At 37.9% G+C, this 27,357-nt stretch overlaps 1 protein-coding gene and 1 pseudogene across 1 annotated transcript in view; one reads left to right on the top strand and one right to left on the bottom strand.

Annotated features, from left to right (window-relative positions):
• Positions 1 to 5,845: 5,845 nt before the first annotated feature.
• PDE3B (phosphodiesterase 3B) overlaps positions 5,846 to 27,357 on the bottom strand; it is a 176,157-nt gene continuing 154,645 nt past the window's right edge. The window contains exons 12-16 of the mRNA XM_067749800.1: positions 21,899 to 22,098; positions 14,557 to 14,760; positions 12,334 to 12,495; positions 8,551 to 8,806; positions 5,846 to 7,337 (exon numbers count right to left, since the gene is read on the bottom strand). Coding sequence (XP_067605901.1) covers positions 7,123 to 7,337; positions 8,551 to 8,806; positions 12,334 to 12,495; positions 14,557 to 14,760; positions 21,899 to 22,098 — 1,037 coding nt within the window. The 3' untranslated portion in view covers positions 5,846 to 7,122. The remainder of the gene's footprint in view (positions 7,338 to 8,550; positions 8,807 to 12,333; positions 12,496 to 14,556; positions 14,761 to 21,898; positions 22,099 to 27,357) is intronic.
• Positions 22,497 to 23,083, top strand: LOC137230428 (dynein light chain 1, cytoplasmic-like; annotated as a pseudogene).

Genomic DNA, 27,357 nt, shown 5'->3' on the forward strand with positions numbered 1-27,357 from the left:
GCATATGTTTGTAATAGAAACATACTTATGTAGTAAAAGTGTAAAGTCCTAGATGGGAAAAATAAACACCAAGTTCAGGGTAGTTATCATACGTTCTTTATCTGATTTGGCTCTTATCACTCTTCTCTGGACTTCTAATTTACCAATGTTCCATTTATTTTATCTGGCTATTTCAGAATGGGGTGGATGCAGACAGTATATTCTGACGAATGCAATTTATGACACCCTTTGCCTTTTTTCTTTTTCTTAACCAGAGAAACATAGGTAATTGACAACAGCTTCCAGGGCTATTATCATTAGAGGGCTGATTAAACCAGCCCTTCTCCATTTATCCTTTTCCAAAAGCAGTTATTTGAATTTAAATGCAATGAATCATACTAACTCTTCTAGTGGTGGATATTTTATATCTTTTTGGATCTTCTTTGTCTTCATTTAGGCTGATAGTATTGAAAGGGCTATTAAGGGAAAATAGACTGAGACAAAGTGTTAGCAGCTGGATGGCACTTACACTGTCTGTCTTCCTGATGACGTTTAACTGTGAATATCCTCTTTAAAAACTTTCCTTTAAAAACAAGCAGGGAGCCCCCAGCAGGGAATTTTGACTATGTGTGAAGACTCAAGAGAATTAAAGTGTGCCTGGGACCCTGAACTTGGGGATCATTTCTAAGCTAAAATTGGTGACAGCAGAATTTGATGCTGTTCTCTGAAAATGCAGTAGAAATTTGTGTATTGATAGCATATGACAATAGTGCTAAACTTTCTATTTTGAAAAATATAATTCTTTTTCTCAATTCTTTGGGATTTTCCATTAGACAATAATATCGTCTATAAATAACGACCATTTTGTTTCTCCCTTTCCAATTATTATGGCTTTTATTTCTTACCACTCTGGTTAGAACCTCCAGTAGCATGTTGATGAAAAGTGATAATAGTGAGCATTCTTGTCTGTTTAAGGGAATGACTAACATTTCATCGTTAAATATGTCATCGACTGTTATTTCTTTTGTGCATACCCCACAAACCTAAGTTCCCTATATTCTAGGTTTATCTCTTTTTTTCCCTCCCATGCATCCATCCTTCTTTCATTCCTCTTTTGTTTCTTAAATGAGTGACTTTTATTATTTTTTGCATCCATTGAGATAATAATTCTTTTTTTCTCCTTTAATTGGTTAATGTGTTTAATTACATTAATCAAAAAAAATTTTTTTGGGGTGTGCCATGTGGCTTATGAGACCTGAGTTCTCTGACCAGGGATTGAACCTGGGCCCAGGGCAGTGAAAGTGCTGAGTTCTAACCACTGGACCGTCAGGGAATTTCCCATTATTCAATTTCTAATGTTAATCCTCCCTTGCATAACTGCCCTCTTGGCCTAATTACCAACCAAAGGCCCCACCTCCAAAAACTGTCACATTGGGGATTAGGTTTCAACATATGAACTTGGGGGAACACAAAAATTTGATCCATTGTAATGACCTTTTAAGTCCAATATCTCTACTATCTGATAGTGTGGTTCTTAATCTTGGTTTCTTAGTTTACTAGTTCAAATTCTTAGGAGGAATGTGGCGGACTAAGCTTAGTCTATGGGTTGGAACTTGGGTTCGGTGTAAATTCTTGGATCAATCAACTCTGGCCTGAGGGGTGGGTCAGACCCTTGTGGTTCCAACAAGGTCGTCTAAACCACATGGAGATAGAAATTTTCCCAGAAAGGGGAGGTAGGCCATCAAACCTATCTTCTACCTCCCATTCAATCCTTAAATTGTCTTAGTGTTGTCTTCAGAAGGTTAAGGCATTGCAGGTATTACTATCTACCTTTGTCCTGCCAAGCTCAACTGTAGGCGTTGGGGGGACCTTCACAGGCAAGCTCTGTCCCGCCCATTTCTGAATCAATGTACACAGTGTTAGCAGTACGTTGAGGAGTGTCCTATGTCTGCCAGCAGGTGGAGTCTAGAAATTAGCTGTAAGCGAAAAGTGTCTTGTCTACCATACTGGTCTCCCCTCACCACTTACTAAGGTTTTTTTTTCATAGATATAATTGATATATTAATTAGTTTCACGTGTACAACACGATGATTAGATATTTGTATATAGTGCAAAATGATCACCACAATAAGTCTAGTTAACATCAACCAAGGGAATGGCCACAGTCTAATTCTCTTTCCTTCCAGAAGTCTCCTCCTTGCATACTGCAACTTATATGGTCACCAGTGACCAAATGAACATGAACGTGAGCATATTGACAAGGGGATCTTGTCAGTGCCACCTCTGTGGCATCTGAGCTACAGCTCCAGTGAGTGTCCCGCCATGTGCACATACTTCTCTCTGCTGCTGGGCTGTACACAACTTGTAGAAGAAACATGGGATTCACCTTGTTTGTGTTGAAAATAAATATTTATTGAATGAGGGAATTAATAATGGATAATCAATGCTGAGCAGCATCTCTCTTGATGGAAAAGTTTATGGGCATGGAAAATGTTCCTTGATCAGTGAGTCCTCAGAGTCGTGGTTCCCAGGAAGGCACCAGTGCCAGGTGGTATCAGGCATCTTAATCTTGGCTCCCCCCATACACTAGTGGAGGACACCTGAGCCCAGAGCAAGGGTTTGGAACGGAACTTCTCTCTTAAAGTGAGTAGGAATAAGGCTCCAAGGAATCCTTTCAAACACTAGGGCAGAGCAGGGGTGAGGGTGTGAAGGGGTGGGAAGAAGGGGAGGAGGAAGAAGGATGTAGGAAGTCAACAGGGAAGAGGGGGACCCCCACCCCCTAGTCACCTCCCCTGGGGCCCTTTCTAATTGGAAATCCCACCCTGGAGCCTGGAGCCTGGGTTCTGTACGACTCTTGGCTGCATCTCTCACCAGGAGTGGTTAGTTTACAAGAAGGATTTGAAGCCTTCAGTGTCTCTCACTTAATACAGCAGCTGCTGTGACAGCCACTCCATTTGGACAGCTCATTTCTGCTCCTGCATCCCATTAGAGGCAGCCCTTGCTCACCTCCATTTGTCTAAGGAGACTGGGCTCCTTGGTGGGGGAAGGGAGACCATTTACTGTAAATTATTCCATTAGAATCAGGAGTAAGAGCGGTTTCTGCCATTGTCTGACAGGCTAATCTCAGGGCAGCTAGACATGGCTGTGAAGGTTGTTTGTTTTTTTCTGGCTGCACCATGGGGCTTGTGGGATTCCCCACCAGGGATCGAACCCCTGCCCCCTGCAATGGAAAGGCAGCCACTGGACCACTAGGGAATTCCCGGCTGTGAATGTTTAACCTGCAGAATCCATTAGGGCCATCAACAGGGAGGGGACAGCAAATATAGGGGAAAGCAGTTAAGGGGCGTGGCCTGACTGGAGCTTCAGCAGCAGCCCTAAGACAGGGAGGAGGCACCTGAGGAGTAGGTGATGGAGGACGGAGTGGGAGGCAGAGTAAGGCAGTCTGCGTGGCCCTCACTCATGCCTGCCCCTCAGGGACTTCTAATACATTGGTTCTCAACCTTGGATGCTCACTGGAATCTCAAGGGACTTTTGCAAAATGCTGATACCCAACTTCCACCCTCTTTTCCACATTCTGATTAGATTGGTCTGGTTTGTGGCCTGCACATCAGGTTTAGGAAGCTTCCCAGGTGAGGAGGCTGTGAAAGGTCATCATCTCTTTCTTACCACCATACCCAGTTAATCAGGGTAAATTGATTCTATTGTATACCTTAAATCACAAGTCCGTTCACTTTCCTGTTGTCCTACAATCTATCCTAGAGCACTGAGGTCTCCCCATGTCTAATCTTACTCTTCCACTCAACATGATACGTTATTTGAATGATCCTCATAAAATGTGAATCTAATTATGTCACTTTCATATTAAAACTCTCTCAATTTTTCCTCATTTCCTTTTGGAATAAAGTTTAAGTGGCATGTCATGCTTTACAAGTCCCTTCATTAACCACTCTCTCTCTACCATCCCCTCTTTTTGCACTCTAAGTTTCAGCCATCCTAAATCTCTTTTGGCTCCTCCAAGGTGGGATGCTTTTTCTCCTGGCCTCTACACATGCTGTTATTCTCTGGCCACAAGCCATCATCTCCAAGCTAACTCATTAAGTCTTCAGTTCTCAGCATTAAAGTCTCTGGGAAGCTTTCATCCCTGCTCCATATACCAGTCATCCCCACACACCCTCTAGAGCTGCTGACTGGCTTGGCAATTACAGTGAAGAAACCAGAGTTCATTCTATTCGTCTCTATTGTGAAGGTTGTTCCTATGAGATCATGCAATATAGACAGAAACCTAAGCAGTGCCAGAACTCCTAGGATTCTTGTAAAAATAAGTAGAAAAATCCAACAGCACCAGCAGAGTGAGAATAGCAGGAAACAGCCTTCAAATCATGAAATAACGTTAAAAAGTAGACTTTTATGGAGAAAAATGTCAGTAAGCACACAGATATTATAGCACTACAAGATTATTTCTAAGACCAGTGACTTAAAACAACAGCAAATTCATGATGAAAATGATTCTAATTAGAAAATTAATCTGATTCAGTAATAACCAAAATAGGATCTGCAATATGACTTTCCACAATTTCTCAAGTAAGATTCCATCTAATAGTACTGTTTATACTTAACATACACTCACATTCATTTCTTACAATTTATGAATTTAAGTTTCAGCAAGAATACTTTTTAGTGTTTGGGTTATTTTAATATATGCCAATTATTTTGTAAAGGCTAAATAATTTCAGGGTTAAATTACTTAAGTGAAATTTCAGTAATAGCATTTTTAACAGAATAAAAACATGCTTCTTTTGAGAAAATAAAAATAAACACTAAACAACCCAATACAAAATTTTAATAAAATAGAAAGTAAGGAAATTTGAGTCATTATGCACACATGCATGTGTGTGAATTTATATATATATATGTAGTTTGCAATAGCAGAAATATACTTCTGCAGGATGTAAAATGTACTCAAGAGAACGAGAAGCACAGGATATAGACATTATAAGGGCAAACTCAATAAATTAGTTAAAATTTTATCACTCAGTAATGAGAGGCCAGTTTACAGTGATGTGGCAATGGTAGCAAAAGTAGTAGGAAGGAGCTAGCACTCACCGTATCTAATAAATAAAGCTTAGTGATTCATTAAATATTATGGTACTGTACAGGATCAAAACTTTCAACACTTATGTAGATCTTTAATTGATATCTTTCAGATATGCTAAATAATCTAGGTAGGTAAGAAATTGCCTGCTGACATCATATTTTAAAGGAATTACCTTGCATAGGGAAGTCTACTCAATACCCTGTAATGAACTATATGGGAACAGAATCTAAAAGAGTGGGTATATGTATATGTATAACTGATTCACTTTGCTGTACAGCAGAAACTATAACACAACATTGTAAATCAACTATACAGTAAAAATTAATTTAAAAAAGAATTACCTTGGAAAACTGAAAAAGCTTCATAAGAGCTGCACAGATCCAAAATATAATACAGTCTCCAAAAATAATGGAAAATATTGTCTACCGTCTTGCTGTCATTCTGGCTGCATTTTATATCTTCAAAAAAATTTTCACAACTAGGGTATATATCTGGACCCTAACAAGTTTATAAACATTGTAAATATGGCCCATTTTCTTTGTAATTATCTTAATGTGCTTTTGTGTAAAATGATTTACTAAAATATTTAGGTTTTTAAAATATAAAAATTAAATAAGTACTCCCACCATTTACTTTATCTCAGAAACTAGACTTGCAGTAGAGCTCTAGACATATTGAGTAGTCATAGGTCATTTCATGTAGTCTCAAGGCAGAAGGAAACTAACAGAAAGATGAGCATCAGTTTTGCAGTAACACACAACACCCAAGATATGGCTCTAAAGATTAAGCACATATTCAATTATTTATTCAATGTATGTGACCTTTAGAGCTCATGCTATTTCATTTGTTCTTTATCTTTGATAGGATTAACTGCATTTGATTTTTGTATTAAGGCGAAAGACAGACATCTCCTTTTCCTTGGCTTTAATTAGTCTCAAATTTAAGAAGAGAGAATAATGCTCATTTCATAAAAGGTTAACATTGATATTAGGACATTTTTTTTTCTTCTGACAAATCTGTGCTGTGTTTATATTAAAATAAATGTTTAAAAATACTAATCCTGAGCAAGAGTTAAAATAAGAACAGTTTTGGCTAAAGAATAAAATTCCTTCATTGTTAAACCTAAACAGCTTTAAAATTCAACCATGGGATATAAAGTCAGTAAGACTGGAATTCAGACTTCTGATGTCCACGGCAAACCTGAATGCTCTGAGCAGAAAGAACACACACATAGTAGATTAAAAAAAAAAAACAGTAAAAAGCATCAAAAATTGATGCACCTGGATTTTGTTAAATATAACAAAGGTTACTCAGTCCTTCATGGATAAACCTAGCTGGAGAACAGCACTGAACGGTATACTGCATTGAACAGATCCCTCAGAAAGGCAATGCTGGATTTCTTTTTTATAGATAGGCACAGACATTTCCCCCCCAAACATTCAAAGACATAAAAGACACATTTGGAAGTACAATATGAATCATGTTTTTTGGTGGCGTTTTTTGTTTTTGGGTTTTTTTTCAGCTGTGCTGCTCAGCTTGCAGGATCTTAGTTCCCTGATGAGGAACTGAACTCTACTAGGGATTCATGGCAGTGAAAGTTCCGAGTCCTAACCACTGGACCGCCAGGGAATTCCCATTTTTTGTTGTTGTTTTTTAATCCTGTCTTCAAGAAAGGAAAAGGTTCTGGCCACTTAGCAAACTAAAGTGAGTCACTTGAGTTTTTAGTTATAGCTCCCCCCTCATGAAAAATAAGAGCCTTCTAGCCAGCAAAGCAGTATTATGACAAAGTATTAATATTTATACACCAGTAAAGGCATTAAGTAAGGGCTTGGCAACACAAGTCAACTGAAACCAAGCTCCAAGGATACTTTTAGTCCGTGTGGTGAAAGTGCATGGGAGTGGGAAACTGCCGGCACAGCAGGGATCTTCTCACAGTGTTAGCGCCTGTCCACCTAGGTGCAGTCGGTTCCAAGCCAGCGTGGTGAGCACTAGGCAATGACGTCGGCACTGAGCACGGCCCTCAGGGCTTCTTCAATATGCCTTTTCTTTTATTCCAACTGTCTCTCTTCCTCTTCATCTGCTTCTTCAATGACCTGAATCTCATCTCCTTGAGGTAAGGAAGAATTCTCCACCTGCAGTTTATTCCCATCAGCTTTACATTTCTCTTCTTCCTCTATGATTTCCTTCCATATCTTGTGGTTTTCGGTGAGATGGTGCATTAGCTGACAAAATATTCGCCGTCTGCCTTTCCTTCTTTGTGGTTCTGTGAAATTTAACACATGTGTATTCTAATCATAGCAATATGATTCAATCATTCAATAAGTATCTGAGTGCTTGATACATTCCAGGCATTTATCTAAGCACTGGGGTTATAGTTATAATAAGATTAAAATAATCCTTGCACCATGGGGCTCTCTTTCTAGTGGGAAAACCAAGATAAGCAAAGAAGCAAGACACTTGTGTGTTAGATGGTGTTAAGTGTTACTGGATAAAAATAAAGAAGAGAGGGAATTAGGGAAGATGGGGTGGGGTGGGAGTTTCAAGGAGAAGGGAGGATGGTACTGATGATAAATAACAATGCAAAGTTAAAAACCATCCTTTTTAGGGATTTTTTTTTAATGTATTGAATTAAACACAATTATCAGAATTTTGGTGAGTACAAATAATTTTTAGAAGCCAATCAACTTTCCCAAGATGACATCAGATGGTAATGCCAAAATGCCATAAGATTACTCTTCACTATGCTACTCCTGAATACAAGGTAGGGTGGAGGTAGTACTTTGTTATCTTGTTTCAAGCTGTCTTATCTGTTCTGATTTATAGCATGCTTGGGAAATGAACAAAAAAATTAGCTAGATATAATTTAAATCCTACTTTAAAGAGCAAATAACTGATTTCATTTTTAGTTACAAAGATGACAAATGTCTTTTTCATCTTCCATTTATACTCACTGATTTATATAGAAAAACTATGCATTACGGTTTGGTAGTTCAAAGCCATAATGCCACAAAACTTGGTTTTCCTCTTAGAGTCAGATAATGTGTATTTTCCTCCTCTCCCAACTGTGTTGAATGAACTATTTCCCAAGTCTATATGAAGGGCATGTTAACAGGGGAGGGTGGTGTGAAGAGGGGATAGGCAAAGGAGGACTAGCCACTAGGACCAGCCAGCTCACGTAAGTTCAGATTTGGCGACAGCCCCATCATGTGTGCACAGGTAGAGACTGCTGAAGTGCACTGGCTGGAGGACAGCACTTCCAGAGATGCTACTTTAACTAAGAATGCTTGTTGTGTGACAGCATTTGCGTGGCACCCAAGCAGTAGTTACTCAAAAGGAGACTATTCAGGCTGAACATTTAGATAGTACTTACTTAAGATATAACTACTGAATCTGTATCTTAAAAACAAATCCAAATTAAATGGACATTTGCAGGTAATTAATAACATTAAAGAAATGACAGTATCCTTATATCTTACTAGGATTTAGGTTGTCTTCTATTTCTTCATCCTCTGTATCTAATTCTTCACCATCTTCTTCATCATAACAACTTTCAGTATCATCATCCTCTTCTGCTTCTATCCACTGACCCGGTAGCAAACCAGCAGCATCATAGGAGTTACACAGGGGACCCACTATGTGAGTGATAAAAGATTCCTGGAGTTTTGCTAGTTGAGGAGAAGAACGATCCATGAAGGGACTGATGGGCAAACCAAGATTTGCTTCTTCATCTCCCTGATCATGTTAAAAAGAAAAGTATACATTTAACTGTTGGAAGAACAACCACTGAGCTTTGTTAAAATTATCTTGAGGTTTTTTAATAAGCACAGTCTAACTCAAAATAATTTTTACAAAGAAGTATCAGTGAAATTACTCTGTCATTCCAACTCAAAGAATTTCTCTACTATTTGAGAAATCCTTAACAAGACTTTATTCTCACACCCCCAGTCAACCAGTACGGTTGATATTCAGGTAGCAAGAAAAATATACATCTTTTAAAATAAATTCAGCAGGGCTTCCCTGGTGGCGCAGTGGTTGAGAGTCCTCCTGCCGATGCAGGGGACACGGGTTCGTGCCCTGGTCTGGGAAGATCCCACATGCCGCGGAGCGGCTGGGCCCATGAGCCATGGCCGCTGAGCCTGCGCGTCCGGAGCCTGTGCTCCGCAACGGGAGAGGCCACAACAGTGAGAGGCCCACATACCGCATAAATAAATAAATAAATAAATACAGCAAATTTGCTAACAAACCAAAATTATATTAATAGAATATATAAATTCTATATAAATTACCAAAATTCTATAATATCAAATATAGATCCTCTTTCTCCTATGGGGAGATGATATAATGGAATCATTTTTGTTGTAGTTGTACCTCAGAAGTACAGAATTGAATTTTGCAAATGCTTTTCAATGCCCTCCCTTTTTTTTCTAACAGCAGAACCCTTTAATGAATCTAAATCAGAAAACTCAATATGTAAAACAGACAAAAGTAGAGCTATTGTGGTTGAGGTGAGGGTTCACCCCAGCTGCCTGCCCTGTGATACCCTCCCACTTGTGGTCCCTAGGGTTCTGGAGAGCACAACTGGAGATCAGACAGATGTGGTTTCAAAACCTGCTTTTGCCACCTACTACCTGTGTGGTGCTGGGCAAGCTCTATGCCCAATTCATGTGTAAGATGTGAATAATAATCTACAGGGTTGCTATAGGATGAAAAGCAATATTATATAAAATGTCGAGCACAGGGCTGAGCGGTCCCCAAATGGTACTATTAACACTTTAGTGCCTACTGTCTGAACTGGTGGAGGGTGAATACTCTCCACAGTGCACAAGTTCTGCAAGCAGGAGTGTCTATCTGTGCTGAGCCAACAGAGCCCTAAGGAGACAACCAGAAACTGTCCCATGATTCACTGTCCCATGATTAAAAATCTTATATGGCTTTATCTTCTGTGAGGATGAAAATTATTAATATTTACAAAAAATATCCAGGTGGGTTTATCCACAGGATTCTACAGTTTCATACATTTGACTTTTAAATAGGAGTTAGGCTTTTCTAAGCCCATGGCACATAATGGCTATAGGAGTATACATAAAGATAGAATAACTAAGGTAATAAAAAGGTAAAAGGTTGGGCCAGGTTAGAAATTTGCATCCATATCTGAAGAAGGTTGAATAGCAGAACAAGACTGAGAAGGAATTCTGATGGTTTTGATGAGGGTTGACTTTCCTATAGGTTAGTACATTTAACCTTCATGACCACTGTGTGGTAGGATTATCAGATGGCATTTTTCTCCTTTGACATAAGAATAATGAATAGAAAGATTAAGTGAAACTGTCTGAAATATTATATTGTTTTTAGTGATCTGGAATTATAATAGTTTATTGAGCACTTATGTGTCAGGAACTGTTCTAAGAACTTTACATAAATTAATTCATTTAATCCTCACACAACCTTATAAGGTAGGTACCATCAATATTCCTATTTTCTCAATGAGGAAACTGAGGCACAGAACTTACCTGAGGTCACATTGCTGGGAAGGAAGAGGAGCCAGGATTCAACCTCAGGCATGGCTTCCAAGTTTGTTTAATAAGAATTAATTCTCTATACTTTAAAAATATATCATAAAATGGGTCTAAATGAAATTTTCTAATGTTCTTTCACTGAATTAGTGGGTTTTCTAAAATTGGCATATACGACCACTTTCTTATTACCACTGTTTGTACAGATAATATAAAGACAGCATTTTCCTTAGCATAAAATTCTTTTGTGAACCTGAACTGAAGCCTGAGGCAGTCTTCAATTATCTTTGAGAATGAGGATGGGAATATGCAAACATTACTATACATACTGCAGTCTACAAATTAGGGTAAATATTTATAACCATTTATTACCCCAAATTACATATAATTTAGTTCAAATGTATCAGTGAAAAGTATTCTAAGATTATTGTTAAGATTTTACTAATCTATTTTCATGATTACACAGTATGGTATTTTGTCGACTTGTAAACAGCAGAGTATACACTATTGTACAGGGATGTTCAGCTAAGGTGGGTGAAAGACACTACATTTACTGGTCATTCAATACAATCTGGGTGTGACAAGGTATAACGGATAAGTGTGCAGTTTATAGGCTCACCTTCATCATTCCTACTAGAGTAGCAACTCTTGGTAAAGAAAGCCCTGTCACAGAAGTCTCACTTGGTAAACATCTTGATCTTTCCTGATTAGTAGGTCTAGTAAGGATTCCCAAGGAATGCAGTTCCAGTCAAGAGGATGTATTTGTTATTTTGGAGATAATGAAATATTAGGCTTCTGGGGAAATCAGTATTTTTCTACATTGTAGGGAGCCTCAAGATTGGACAGAAAAGTGGTAAAGACTGCAAAGTGGTAGGATTATTTTAAAGACAAGATTAAAAACATATGAGAAAAGAGCACGTTTATATTTTTGAAACTTGAAAGCCACTAAATATCTACTTTGTCCCCATTTCTAGTGCTAATTTCTTACCCTCTGCCAGCACTTTTACGTAGTTGATGTATCTAAGGCAGTCTTTCTATAGCAGAGTTGAAAATGGTTGATACTTTAAAAATACAATCTAAGTATACCCTGAATCAATTAAACAACTTCTTCTGGAAATAAATTATCCTAGGCTATAGGTTTTCAGGATTGAAAGGGACCTTGGAATCAATATGTAGTCTTTCCTTAGCTCTAGACTGGAGTACATTCAACCCACTCCAGATTGGCAATAAACTATTTTTGTTTTTAAAATTTAAAGATTAATTTGTTTATTTATTGTTATTTTTAAAATTTTTGGCTGCGTTGGGTCTTTAGTTGTGGCACACGGGATCTTCGTTGAGGCATGCGGGATCTTTCATTGTGGCGTGTGAGCTTCTTTCTGGTTGTAGTGTGTGGGTTTTCTCTCTCTAGTTGAGGTGCACGAGCTCAGTAGTTGTGGCGTGTAGGCTTAGTTGCCCTGTGGCATGTGGGATTTTAGTTCCCTGACTAGGGATCAAACCCACGTCCCCTGCGTTGTAAGGCAGGTTCTTTACCGCTGGACCACCAGGGAACTCCCTGTTTTTAAATTTTAGAAACAAAGGCAAAGGAGCTGAGAAAATATTAAGACCAGAGCAAATGCAACCCATTTTTGGTTAAAGCAACTCATTTCAAGCATTTAATGTAGCTATCCAAACCCAAAGGGTAGTGTCTTCAGATGGCAGAAAAGTCCACCAATCTAAAAGTCCCACCAATCTAATGTTTTAACTTACCTGCTCATAAAATTCATTGACAATGCCTTCTGTCCATTTCAAATGCAAGTCTCGAACTTTTGTTGGGCCATTTATATCTGCCAGTTTGATGCACACCTGGCATACTAACAGGCGATCATTTTCATTACTCCATTCTATACCATTACTGTTTACATCATTGGCCTAGTTTGGAAAAACAGAATTATTTTAGGTGCTGAGGGCACAGGAGTTTTTTGTTGTGGGGGGTTTTTTTTGGCCACACCGCACGGCCTGTGGTATCTTAGTTCCCCAACCAGGGTTTGAAACCACACCCTCGGCAGTGAAAGCGTGGAGTCCTAACCACTGGACTGCCAGGGAATTCCCCAGTTTTTTGTTTTTACCAAATTGTCTTAAAACTGTTTCCTGTCCAAAGGACAGGAAGGAATTTCAATAAATGCTTCTTTTAATTGGTTTGTGCCATAACATGTACCTCTATGGGTTAAATTTCCCTTTGAAGTGTCATTTACGGTTTTGTTTCAATGGAAGTAGAGCACTGTACAAGCAGAACAACAAACCATGGGTTTCAATATTTGTGATTACCAGAGAAAATTGTAATTTGTGTATATTAACACATTCGTATATAATATGATATAATATATATGTATATGCAAAACCAAATCATATAAGAATTATAACTATTTCTGTCTCAAAAAGGAACACTTAAGGATCTAACTGTAAAAGACAACATGCTATATAGCTGAAAGAACACAAGTCTTAGAAGCTAATCTCTATGGTTTTAAATCCTGACTCAGAATGATTTACTAATTCATTGCATAATGCTGGAAAAATTACTTAAGCTCCTTGAGTCCACCCTTCTTCATCTATAAAATAGGAAAAATATCAATCTAGCCATATTGCCATGAGGATTAACAAAGAAAAATTCACAGTTCATAGTAAATGCTAACATTGTTATTTAAATAAATGCTAGTTATCAGGCAAATTAACATGCCTTTCAAGAACTCAAATTTCCTGTTGTAAGAAATAAAGTGAATAGGCCAGATCAGTGGCTTTGGAACTTTATTGTGATGGTAGATTTTTTTTTTGGCATCTATCCCCCTTTTTTCTTTTTTTTGGCTGTGCTGCATAGCTTGCAGGATCTTAGTTCCCCCCCACCAGGGACTGAAGCAGGGCCACGGCCGAGAAAGCCCTGAGTCCTAACCACTGGACCACCAGGGAACTCCCTGGCATCCACCCCTTTTGTTAAAGGAACTCTTATGTAGACCACCACTACAGAAAACAGTTAAAAGAAAGGCGAGCTCTTTAGATTGAAACTGTGTAGTCTAGGGAATTCCCTGGCTGTCCAGTGGTTAGGAGTCTGCACTTTCACTGCCGTGGCCCGGGTTCAACCTCTGGTCGGGAACTAAGATCCGCAAGCCTCGCCCCATGGCCAAAAAAAAAAAAGAAAGAAAAGAAAGAAATTGTGTAGTCTAGAGCCCCACTCATGTGACATTTTTCTGAGAGACTACAGAATAGAAATCTCTGAGGAACACAGATTCAAAAGTTTTGGGCTAGATAACCTTTCACCTATAAAAACTTCTATTTACTCTGACTTAAGCACTTAAGTGAATTTTTATTAAATAAAAAGTTAATAGAGCTATACAGCGATGAAATAAGTTTAAAGAAATTTCAAATTTCTTGCTGATTTTTATAAACATTTTATCAATATCACAACAGTGACATATATAGGTCTCCTTCCAGGAGGTTGAATCTAGTACTCCTTTGATACCTGTTCCTCTGCCCTGAAGGTACACCTTCCTTTAGGGCACAAATGTTATCAAGAAAACGATTTCCTGCCTGCAGAAGGTGGGGCATCCTTCCCTCAGGAATCTAAAGCAGTGGTTCTCAACATTTTTGCACCCCAACTTCTGAGGGATAGAACGTGCTCCCATTAGTACCATCACACAAGGGCAGTGATTCTCAATTCCACAGTGAATGTGAGCTCAGTGAGGACAGGGACTTAACTTTTCAATTACCAACCCGCTTTTTTGCCCAGTATAACTTCCTGTCCCCTTGTGCCTATAAAAGTCTTTCATTTTATACTGGTCCTTGGAGCTCCTTTCTGTTGGACTGGATGCTGCCTGATTCAAATCAGCTTTTGATCAAATAAACTCTCAAAATTTAAAACAAAACAAAAAAATAACTTTTGTCAGTAACACTGACAATAATTTCTGCTTTTGAAACCAGGAATTAATTTGCATAACAAACCTTGGCATTGAATTCAGCAAGGAAATCAAAATGCTTTTTAAGATCTGTGGCAAGGATTGCTTCAATGACTAAAAAACGAAAGCGCTTGAATTGCACATTATCAAGATTAAGAAGGAAGTTGTACTCTGGACGAGAAAGATACAGATTCCAGGCTGATGCAGCGTGATGATTTTCCAGAACAGATCTGTCGTTGTACAAAACTGCCTAAAAAGGAATAAGAAAAATGAGGCAGGCATCTCAAAGATACTGAACTTTAATAATAAACAGAGTTAGGATCAGGTTGGAAGAATACAATGAGTACCTACTACATGCCAGGCATGTTAGTACCTGTAAAGAAGGGTTGATAATTTTATAAATGAGTAGACAAGTGCAAAGAGGATAAGGTACACCTTTCCAGCATTCACAGCTAGTAAGCGAAAGGGTAATTTGTCTCCAAAGTTCATCTTTGCAGACACCACGCTGCCTACCAAGAGATGTAAAGTTGATATCTGAGGTCAACTTCATTAAATCAGTGAACCTTCTCAGATAAAGCTTCTGTTAATAAAGTCATTAGGGACAGAGAGAGCAGGTTTAGGGATATATTACTGTTCTTTAGCCAGCATGGAATGAACATGCTGACTAAAGCATGAAGGAGAGGAACCTGGAATACTGTGCATGGTGAGTCAGAGACCCACAAATATGAGAAGGGCACATCCTATATTCCCAACTGACACAGTGCCTGGGAGTCAGAGAAGTATCAAGCAGGTGAAAGCACAAATTCTCTGGTTCAAGTGGTGTAGATTTATTCACTTTTTTTCCACTTCACTCTAGTGGAAGACCCTGAGGTACTACCTCAGTAGTCTAGGATTTGGGAATACAGATTTTAAAAACCACTGGATTATATAGAATTTTTAAAGCTTCTTCCATCTCTAACAAGCAAGCAATTTTTAAAATTATTAAATAAGCATAGTAATTATTAAAAGAATTCTCATAGCCAGTGCTAACGGCTGAGTATAAAATTTAAAACGTTGTCCCTATTTTCATAGAGCTTCCTGTCTAATGGAAAAGGACAGATAAAAATACTGCGCAATCTCAGTTAAGATGCATATTCTGAGCCTAATTAGATTGTTTTACATATTTGTGAAAATTAGCTATAGTCTAGATTTAAGCATAGATACATACCATTTGATTGTTTTTTACATCATTTATTTTTATGTTAGCAATGATATGATTTAAACTTTGCAGTGAGTCATAAAAAGGCTGGAAACAATCTGTGTCCACCAATGGATGAATAAAGAAGATGTAATATATATAGACACAATGCAATATTTTTTAGCCGTGAAAAAGAAGGAAATCCTGCCATGGGTGGACCTTGAGAACATTATGCTAAGTGAGATAAGTCGGAGAAAGACAAATACTGTATGACATCACTTACAAATAATCTGAGACTGAACTCTAGATACAGCAGAACTAGGTTGTTACCAGAGGGTGGGGGAATTGGGAGATGGTGGTCTAAGGGTACAAATGTGCAGTTTGAAGACAAGTTCTGGGGATCTAGTGTACAGCATTGTGATTATAATTAACAATACTATATTATATAATAAAAAACTGCTAAGAGACTAGATCTTAAATGTCCTTACCACACACACAAAGTTAATTATGTGATGTGATGGAGGTGTTAGCTATCGCTATGGTGGTAATCATATTACAATATACGTATCAAATTAAAACATACATGTGAAACTTCAAAGACTTCCTAAGGGGTCAACTTGCATTTAATTGTGATTTAACTAATTCATGCTTAAATCTAATAAAGACTGATAAATTACCAGAATAGCTTTGTTCATGAAGTAATCAAACTCCCAGCTCAATAAATTACAATGTATAATGAGTGTCCTGTAAAGCTAGCTGACTTAAACTCTCAGCTAGTGAGATCAGTAAAAAAAAAAAATTAGTAATTCAGAATTCCTGCAGCATCCAAATTACCCTTTGACCTTACCAAAGAAATATAAAATGGGGACCAAAAGAAATCTGAGTCAATATTAGACTCTAGATATAATCACTATACTGGAAGCTTTAAAGACATGGTAAAAGTGGGAATGGATTGAGGAAAGGCCATCTAAGTCATTGCATAAGAAGGAAAAACCCACCTGGAGAGTAAGTAGAAGGAGTCCCCTGCTGGACCCCAGTCAACTCTCTACCTCATGGCTGAGTGGAGGCAAGAATCATGGAGCAGTAAGGAGGCAAATTCTGCTTTAGAAGAATACTGGAAGCTTGCACATAGAGCAACAAGCCAAGCTTAAACTCTGTGAGGAAAACATTCCAGGTAAAACAGATAATGAAGCCTCAGCTGGCTTTTACTGAGAGCGCCATGACAACTAGAAAAGGAAGACAGTTTCCCCCCTAATTTAGAGCTGCAGTAACTAACATCCTCTGAATTTTGCTAAAGCAACTTGCTACCTGCTTTCTCTAGTTATGGATCCCATCCTTATCTCCACAAGCAAATACTTCTCTAACATGGCAAAGCAAATTAGTTGATCATAAAGTTTACTTTTACCCTCTCTGAATCAAAAAGATTTGAAAAGGGGTTTAATATAAACTCTGATGTAATTAATCTTAACAAAAACCCATCAGACATAAAGACTTTGATCAAACAGGAAGACTGTGACAAATCTGAACAAATGTCTCCTTTTGAAACACAAGAAAAAGGAGGAAACAGAAAAATCTCTAGGTCATAGTCATAAGATTAAAGAAGGTATTTTAATTTTTCTGAATGAAAAATCTTGGATTAAGAAAGGCTGTTTTCATTAAAAAAATAATATTCGTAACTTAAAAAAGAATCCAATAGAGGCAGTAAACAAATTAGGTGCAGTAGAAAACAATGAAGCTACTTTTTTATAAAGAAGTACTTCTCTTTAAAGAAATAGTCTTGATGAACAGGTGTCATCTGGGGATTCCTTTACTCTCAAGTTCTCGGTTCTAAAATTTCTGGTAATCCCATTATCTTCTAAGACCCTTTGTCTTAGTTATCACCCTTGTTTTGCTAAAACACATTTTTATGTAACTTTCTCAGATAGGATGGATGGAACATGATTTTTAAAAATCTTTGCATACCTGAGACTCTTTATTTTGCTCTTAACACTCAACTGTAGCTTAGCTGGATACAGAACTCTAACATGAAAATAATCCTTTTATGCCAGCACTATCTCTTCCCGTTTTACTTTTTTCCTAGCACTTATGTCATAATCATCTCTCTGTCTTTTACACACACACACACACTTATTTGTTTTTTCTTGCTTTACTAGAATGAAAGTTCCATGGGGGCAGAATATTTTTTTTGCCTGTTTTGTTCAATAATATTCATAGTATGCATTGAATAGCCTTGTGTATGTTTTATTGCTGAGTCTCTTTAATTGGGAAGGATGAGTAGGAATCCTGTAAACATGGATGGGGCCTGTTTACCTAGCAGGTTTTGCTTTAGAATTACCAGTGTGATTTCAAAAATGAGAAGGATTTACTCTGGAGTATTAAATCTCTCCTGGCCATTTTCTTCAATATCTAAGAGATGTGTTTTCTGCCTGGAAGTAAATGCAGTAAATACAGTAGCTTTGCTTAAAGGTGTGTGGTGTGTGTTATGTGGGAGGCGTGTGTGTGTAGAGCAGACAAAGGCAAATTGCATCAGGAGTCTCTAGGGTTCCACTTAGGCCTCAGCTCCCTTCTAGTATACTTTTTTTTGTGTGTGTGTGGTACGCGGGCCTCTCACTGTTGTGGCCTCTCCCATTGCGGAGCGCAGGCTCTGGATGCGCAGGCACAGCGGCCATGGCTTACGGGCCCAGCCGCTCCGCGGCATGTGGGATCCTCCCGGACCAGGGCACGAACCCGTGTCCCCTGCATCGACAGGCGGACTCTCAACCACTGTGCCACCAGGGAAGCCCCCTTCTAGTATACTTTGATCTCGTAATATTTGCCCACATGTTTTTCATTTTCCAGAAACAATATGAAATTCTTTAACCTACTGGTGATAATATCCTCCCGCCAACTCCTCTCTGTTGTAATGAGCTTCATCCCTTACTAATATTTTGATCAGGAGGAAAAGGAGAAAAATGTACTTGTTTAGTCACCATCTTGATCTATATTTGGGAGGACAAACATTGATGACTGTCTCAGATCTACCATTCTCAAAGTTTTGTTTACTTTTACCCCAAATCAAAATATTCTACAAACTCTAACATCTCAGTCACTAATCTCCGTCTTTCAGCCAACTCTTCATTTGGAAATAGCTCAGAAATCTCTTAGAATTTCAATACTGACATCCCTCCAGGATAAAGCTGACTAAATGTTTCCCCTTCTCTCGTGGCAAGGATTCAAAACCATCCTCCTGAGTCTTCCCACACACTTCTCTTCCCATGAGAATGAAGAACGCTTGATCCAGTTGATGGTGGTATACACTATTGTCCCTTTTTATCATACACCGGAGCAATAATATCTTTCACTATTTATGGCCTGATTAGACCTATTGAGCTTCCTAAGATGAGAGAGACTGCTTTATTACCTAATAAACAGGTTAGGCCTCAGGCTTTCACAAAAGAGTCCTTATCTCACAGGCACTAGCTGAAGAAGGTCTCAAGAATTTCATCACTTTGGGAACAATGGAGTGTATTTCAGACAAGCTTAGTGGTCCTGCAGAGCAAAGAAGTTAGGGATCCTTCAACATTCAACAAATTTTTACTGAATGCCTTCTGTGTGCTAGGCACCATTCTAGGTATTAGGGAATAAAAGAGATAAAAATCCCTGCCCTCTTGGAAACTTATACTCCTCTGCGAGGCATGGAATAAACAAAATACACAAGCAAAATACACAGTATGCTGAATGACCATTGTTATGATCAGGGGAGGAACATAATGAGTGCCAGGGAGGGGCTTTTGAAATTTCAGGTGGAAGGAAGTGACAAAGTGAGCTATATAATGGGTTGGCCAAAAACGTCGTTAGGGTTTTTTGTAAGATGTTATGGAAAAACGCAAATGAACTTGTTGGCTAACCCAATATATGTCTGGGGAAAGAGCACTCTGGGCAGAGAGAACAGAAACTGACCAGGTTCTTAGAAAGGGAGTGTGCCAACACATGGAAGGAAACAGCAAGGAGGCCAGTGAGGCTAGATCTGAGTGAATTTTAAAAGGAGAATTACTGGGGGCTAAATCGTGTAGGGCCTTCAGAGCCACTGTAATGACTGTCTTTTACTAGGAGTGAGGGCTTGGAACAGAGAGTGATGTAATGCACGTTTAAACAGGGCCACTCTGGCTGCTATGTGTTGAAACCAGACTGAAGGGGAGCAGGAAGCAAGGAGACTAGGTAAAAGGCTACACTTTTTCATAGCTGAACTCTGATCAATTTCCTTTCCAGTCCAGCCCTTTCCATTGCTTCATCTCTTGGCAGTCCTTAACAATGAGAATTTAGAAATAACACATAGTTACTGATTGTGTCCAGACTTCATGTTTGTATTTTGATCAGGACAACAGTTTTGCGTATACAACTTATATAAATTACATTCATGTGTCATTGTTTTCAATTATCTGCATGCAAGACAGGTAACACTAGAATTCACTAACTTGTAATATCCTTGAAGAAGAGGTAATAAACAAGTCTGACTCACCTATACTCAAAGCCAATAAAGAGAGAATGAAAGCAGAGGGTGGAATAGAATAGTAAATAATTTCTGTCTACATGATATCTGATTCAGTAGAAAACTTTCCAAATGTTATCTCTTTTAGTCATATCAGGTACATATTTTGAGGTTCAGAAAGATAAGGGTTACTTGCCTAATGTCACACAGCTAATAGTAGGTAACCAGAAATTAAACTCAGGTCTCTCAATCCGAAGACCAGTACTTTTTCCGCTGTGCCACTACTGCCCAGGTCTGTGACTTGCCATAGGACTAGGATTGTGAAGTGCTAGGCTAGAGAAAATGGGCGTCTGATTCTTGCAGAATGGGACTGCAAATGAGGAAATGTGTTCCTTAGTGGGAAATTTCTCCCAAAGCAATTCTTAGAAAGTGGAAAACTATTAGTATCTAGATTGAAATTCATTTAAAAGTTACCTGTGGAAATCATGAGCTATGAAGAGATGAAGTCTAACTGGAGAAAATGAATTACATAGCACTTTTTTTTTTTTTTACATAGCACTTTTAATCTTCTCTCTCTCTCTGAATTTTGTTCTGGGTAGAGAATCTATCTCCTATATTTTAAGCAGTGGGAGTGTGTCAGAGAAATGAGAAAAGGAACACAGAGAATGGCTATAAAAGATGAAAGAATCAGAACTGAGTTTTGAACACAGAGCAACAAAGTGAGGAAGTAAGATGAATTCAGCAATCATTGACAACTTGCTCTTTGTAAGGCAGGCAGGCAGAAATACAAAGCTGACATTTCAGGAATCACCAGCCTAAACAAAAATTCACAACCACACTAAATTCTGCTTAAAACCAAGTATAGTCATCCCTTAGCATCTGCAGGGAATTGGTTCTAGGACCCCTGCAGATGTTCAAGTCTACTAATAAAACGATGTAGTATTTTCATATAACCTACGCACATCCCCTGTATACTTTAAATCTTCTCTAGATTACTTATAATACCTAATACAATGTAAATAGTTGCCAGTGTGCAGCAAATTCCAAGTTTTGCTTTTTTTGGAACTTTCTGGAATTTTTAAAATTTTCAAATATTTTTGATCTGCAGTTGATCGAATCCACGCAGGCAGAAACCCTGGATATGGAGGACTGACTATCTAGTTCCAAGTACTAATGTTTAAAGTCATCGCAATTACAATATCCATTTGCTGGGGACTCCTGCCTCTTATGCAAATTGTGACCCTAAAGGAATCTTGCACCTTATCAGCTGTACTGAATACAGAAATAATGTACTAGAAGATTTTTTACATATGTGAATATATGCAGACCTAAGAGACTGCATATTATGGTATGTCTTAGAGAAAAAAAGAGGACAACAACAAAAATAATAACAGTTCTCAGTCATTATAGCTTTTAGGCATATGAAGGATCTTGCTAGAAGGAAGAGTAAGTCTTACATCTAGTCAGAGTCTTATCAATTTGATCAAAGGCAAAGATACTGACAGCAAAGACTCCAGAATTTCATAAAAGTAGCAAATTACTCTTTCAGGAGCATTTTATTTATTTTCCAGCTGAAGATGATTTTTCCCTAATTCTTCAGCACAAGCACATGTCATATCACTGCCGTGTGTTATTATCCAACGGCCAAATGATTCAATTGAAGAATGGTTTACAAAGGGAAATACAGTATGGCTGTAAAATTTCAGAACCACTCCTTAAACTTTCTGAAAAAGTAGTTCCTACCTGAGGGGCATTTGTAGCCACTAGAAATGCATTTGTCCGCCCTGGGTGGTCGTAATCATGCATGGCAGCTGCCACGTACAGAGCCATCAATTCCAATGCAGGAATGTTTGAAGACAGGCAGCCATAGCTCTCATCTGGAATACAGCAACTCCTCGAAGAAATGTAAGCAATTCGCCCAGGGTTAATTCTACCGTTAGAATCTGAGGAACAAGCAAAATAACCCAGTATTACACATAATATCCTCACAAGGAGGCTAAGAAGGAGATTCCCACAGGTAATATCATTATTTATCTTATTTGTTGACTTACCTAAGAAATAGACTCTATTTATAAACATGGACATAAAATAGTATACTATTTCCAACATACATGCTAATAGAGAGGAATACTGTTAAACACGACCCTGAAGTCACTCACTTTACAGGACATGACAGGATTTCATGATGCTGTTACTCAAGCTAGTGATAATTTTTAAAAACCTCTGATTGATAGATGCACCATGGCTTCAGTAGGGATCGCTACTCTCAAAGGGTCTGAGCCTCGCCAGCCCCTCCCCCAGGAGAACGTTGCAGTGGGCCAGACCCTGCTCTTCGGTAACCATGTGTGACTGAAAGGCTGTGATCAAAAATGCCGATATGTTGGAGGAGATGCACCAGGCCTCGGTGGAGTGTGCTACTCAGGCATTGGAGAAATATAATATAGAGAAGGACATTGCGGCCCATATCAAGAAGCAGTTTGACAAGAAGTATAACCCCACCTGGCACTGCATCGTGGGGAGGAACTTCGGTAGTTATGTGACACATGAAACCAAACACTTCATCTACTTCTACCTGGGCCAAGTGGCCATTCTCCTGTTCAAATCTGGTTAAAAGCATGGACTGTGCCACACACCCAGTGATCCGTCCAAAAACAAGGACTGCAACCTAAATTCCAAATACCAGAAACTGAAATCTTCAGCCTTGCCTAAGGCAACACCTCGATCTTTATTGTGGTGTTTTGTACAGGGCATTCTCTGTACTAGTTTGTTGTGGTCATAAAGCAATTAGCAAAACAGCTTACATTTGTATTTTCTATTCCATACCTCTCTGCCCCATGTTTTTTCTCTTCAAAATCCACTCCTTTAAAGAAATAAATGTGTTGGAGAAGTGTGCGTTTAAAAAAAATAATAAAAAAGCCAAACCTCTGATTTTCTAAACATTTGTTATTTAATGGCTAGATAAAATGGCCGGGGTAACAGGAAAAACCAACCTAGAGAATAACATTTCATGAAATAGTATAGAGACTTAGGAATTTAATATATTAACAAAGTAAGCTATTCAACATAGATGCTTTTCAAATCTTATCCAGATAGATTACCTTTCATTTGTAACCCTGACTACAACCCTTCTTCCTCTTCTTTTTCCTTCCATGAAGCCCCTTATAAAATACTGTAAAGAAAAACTATGAAAACTGAAAAGGCATGGAAAACTGAGGAATGACTCAGTCAATATAACTCTTTTTATCTTCTAGTTAGAAACAGTGTTTTCACTATCAGCACTGTGCTTTTGGTGTCCTTAATATCTTACATTTGTTTCTTCCTTTTTTGTAATTGGGTGGCTGTCTCCATTTAGATAGTTACTAGATTGTTTTTGCTAAAGGGATCTTAAAGTATTAAGAAGGAAATAATAAACTATATTGAGAGTAGACAGCAAATAAAACCACAAGGATATTAGAGAGATACTAAATTTCATTGGTGTGTTCACCAGTGGAAACTCAGAATAATGCCCTGGCTTGTCAAAGTCCAAAAGGACTTTATCATAATTTAGTTCACTCAATATCTGCAATCACAAGAATGTTTTAACGTAATGACTTTAACACACACTACTGATAATTATAAAGATACCTAATTATTTTCATGCTGTTTATATTTTGTATCTAAATAGAGTTTTAGAATTACCCACACTAGAGTTACTTTTAAAAATAATTATAAAAAGTAAAAACAAGACAGTTAAATGTATGGATAAAGATATATTTAATTCTGATAAGATTTTAATTACCAATATGAGAGTCAATAACTTCAATTTTTCCTGCATTATATGCGTTCTGTATTTCCCCTAGAATTTACAATATATACATAAAATATCAAAAATGGCCAAAAAATCCTTTTAAACTCAATAATTACTTAGAATTGACATATTAGGATCTTAATACATTAGTTTGTATATACTTAACATTAGTAGTATAAAAATTAGTAGTATAAAAAAGAAAATAGATGGCAAGGACAACTAAACATAACTACTGTAGATCTCATTTAAAAAGAGGCCTCACGGGACTTCCCTGGCAGTCCAGTGGTTAAGACTTCACCTTCCAATGAAGGGGGTGCGGGTTCAATCCCTGATAGGGGAGCTTAAGATCCCACATGCCAAAAAACCAAAACATTATACAGAAGCAATATTGTAACAAATTCAATACAGACTTTAAAAATGGTCCACATCAAAAAAAAAATCTTTAAAAAATTAAATAAATAAAAGCAGGCCTCAGTAAAAGGCATCCAGATTGAAAAGGAGGAGGTAAAACTACCTCTGTTTGTAAATGACATGATTGTATACAGAAAAATCCTAAAGAATCCACTGGAAAACTATTAGAACTAATAAATGAGATCATAAAGGTTGCAGGGTACAAGATCAATATGCAAAAAATCAATTTTATTTCTTCACACTAGGAATGAATAATCAAAAAATGAACCCAAGAAAGCAATTCCATTTACACTAGCATCAACAAGAATAAAATACTTAGGAATAAATTTAACAAAAGAAGTGCAGAACCAGTATTCTGAAAACTAAAAAATATTGTTGAAAGAAATTAAAGAAGACTTAAATAAGTAGAAAAATACCCATGTTCATGGTTCAGGAGACTTAATATTGTTAAGATAGCAATACTCCCCAAAATGATCTACGGTTCAACACAATCCCTACCAAAATCCCAGCTGGCTTTTTTGGTACAAGAGATATATAAGCTGGCCCTAAAATTCATATGGAAATGCAAGAGATCCAGATTAGCCAAAACAATCTTGAGAAAGAAGAATAATTTCGAAGTTTACTACAAAGCTTTAGTAACAAAGATTGCGTGGTACTGGCATAGGATAGACACATAGATCAATGGAATAGAATTGAGAGTCCAGAAATAAATCCTCATATATATGGTCAATTGCTTTTGGACAAGCGTGCCAAGACCTCGTTGAGAGCCAACTATGCCCTGCGTGATGCAAGGCACTTTCATACATGTTGTTTCATTTAATGCTCACATCTTAAAAGGTAGAAACTGATTTCATAACATTTAAGAGCCAACCATGTACAGAATATATAAAGAAAATTTTCCAACAAATGGTGCTGGGACAACTAGATATCCATGTGCTAAAGAATGAATGTTGGACCGCTTCCTTATTTCATCCCCCCAAATTAGCTCCAATGGATCCTAGACCTAAACTTAAGAGCTAGCTATAACTATGAAACTCTTGGAAGAAAACATAGTAAATCTTCATGACCTTGTTACACAAACCCTTCTTAGATATGACACCAAAAGCATGAGTAATGAAAGAAAAAATAAGATAAACTTCATCAAAATTAAAAGCTTCTGTGCTTCAACAGACACCATCAAAAAAGTGCAAAGACAACACAATGTGAGGAAATAGCAAATCATAAACCTAATAAGATACTTGTATCCAGAATATATAAAGAACTTCTACAACTCAGTAATGAAAAGACAAATGACCAATTTTTAAATGGAAAAAGAAGATATACAAATGGCCCATAACAACATGAAAAGATGCTCAATGTCATTCGCTATTAAGGAAATGTGAATCAAAAAACCCACAATGAGATACCACTTCACACCTACTAGAATGGCTATCAAAAAGATAGATAATAACAAGAAAGTGGAACCTTCATACGTTGTGTGTGTGAATGTAAAATAGTGCAGCCACTTTGGAAAATAGTTTGGCAGTTCCTCCAAATGTTAACCACAGAGTCACCTTATGACCCAGTAATTCCATAAAACTAGGTATATGGCCAAGAGAAATGAAAACATATACCCACACAAAAGCTGGTAGAATATTCATAGCAGCATTATTCATAACACCCCAAAAGTGGAAAGAACCCAAATTTCCATCAACTGCATACTGACTGGTAGAAGAGTGAGAAAGAGGCAGAAAAAAAAATGCTTACTATATAAAATAAATATCAATATATATCAAAGCAATGAGGAAAATACATGGCTATTATAGACTTCATTTCTGTGACTGGTCACATAGCTGTGTTTGGGATTCAATCATTTTCTTATTTCACTACCCATCCCTCATTCCCTTTTTGCTCAGCCAGCATCTCTACTGATTATGGTTCTTTGCCCAGTGGGATGACCCATACTTTCAGGGGTCTGTACTATTAGTGACCCTTATGGCACTGGATTACTGCAGTTTTTCATTATCTTTTGTCACTGGACATAGGAGTACCAAAAAGGTCAGAGAATCCCCTGGGTTCCTAACATACATCCTCCCATGTGTAGTAGGAACCCTATTTTTTCTTGATAATGAGGATCAGACAGGATCAATCACCTGACCTTGTACAGAATCCTCCTCCTGTCTACTGGTTCAAAGGCATGGAGAACACAAAGTGGCCAGATGTCAGTCTCAGTTTAGTTTCCCTTTTATGTGTCCTCTATTGAAAGCATTTTTCCTTGGGAACTAAGGTGTGTAAGCCAAGTTTTTGTTTGTTTTGGTGGGGGTTGGGGGAGAAGCAAAAATTTTCTAAGTGGATCATTTGAGGTAACAGAAAAAACCCTCCTAATCCCACTCTTTGATTCACAGATATGTGTATTCTTGAAATAGGAGAAATGGTACCATATACTGGTCACTGGTTCAGAAAATAAACCACATTTTGTGGGACAGCACCTTAGCCCCACAAAATGTTTTCACCTAACAGGTGCCCCAACTGAGTCTTCAATATGTCATTCCCTCAGGCCAGCTGTGGGATGATAAAGTTCATGAAAAGATCAGTAAATTCTGTGAGCATGAGCCCAGTGCAACAATCTTTTGAGGCAAAAATGAGTTCCTTGCTATGCAATACTGTATATAATAAGCCAATGGTGAATAAGGCATTCACTAAGTTCATAGATGGTGACGGTGAAGCACTATAGACAGTAAAGGTAAATCCATACACAGAGTAAGTGAGAACAAAAGTTGTCTCTTCTATAAGGCAAGGGATCCAATATAATCAACCTACTACTACCAGATAGATGACTGGATATTCCCCCAGGGAATGGTGCTATATCAAGGGCTCACCATTGGTTTCTCCTATTGCCAAGCTGGGCACTCAACAGAAGCCAGGGTCCGGTCAGCCTCAGTGAGAGGAAGTCCGTGTTGCTAAACCCATGCATAATCTCCATTCTTGCCATCTTGGCTATTGTGTTTATAAGCCCACCAAATGA

The sequence above is a fragment of the Pseudorca crassidens genome, chromosome 9 (assembly GCF_039906515.1).
Source record: "Pseudorca crassidens isolate mPseCra1 chromosome 9, mPseCra1.hap1, whole genome shotgun sequence".
NCBI classification, from domain to species: Eukaryota; Metazoa; Chordata; class Mammalia; order Artiodactyla; family Delphinidae; genus Pseudorca; species Pseudorca crassidens.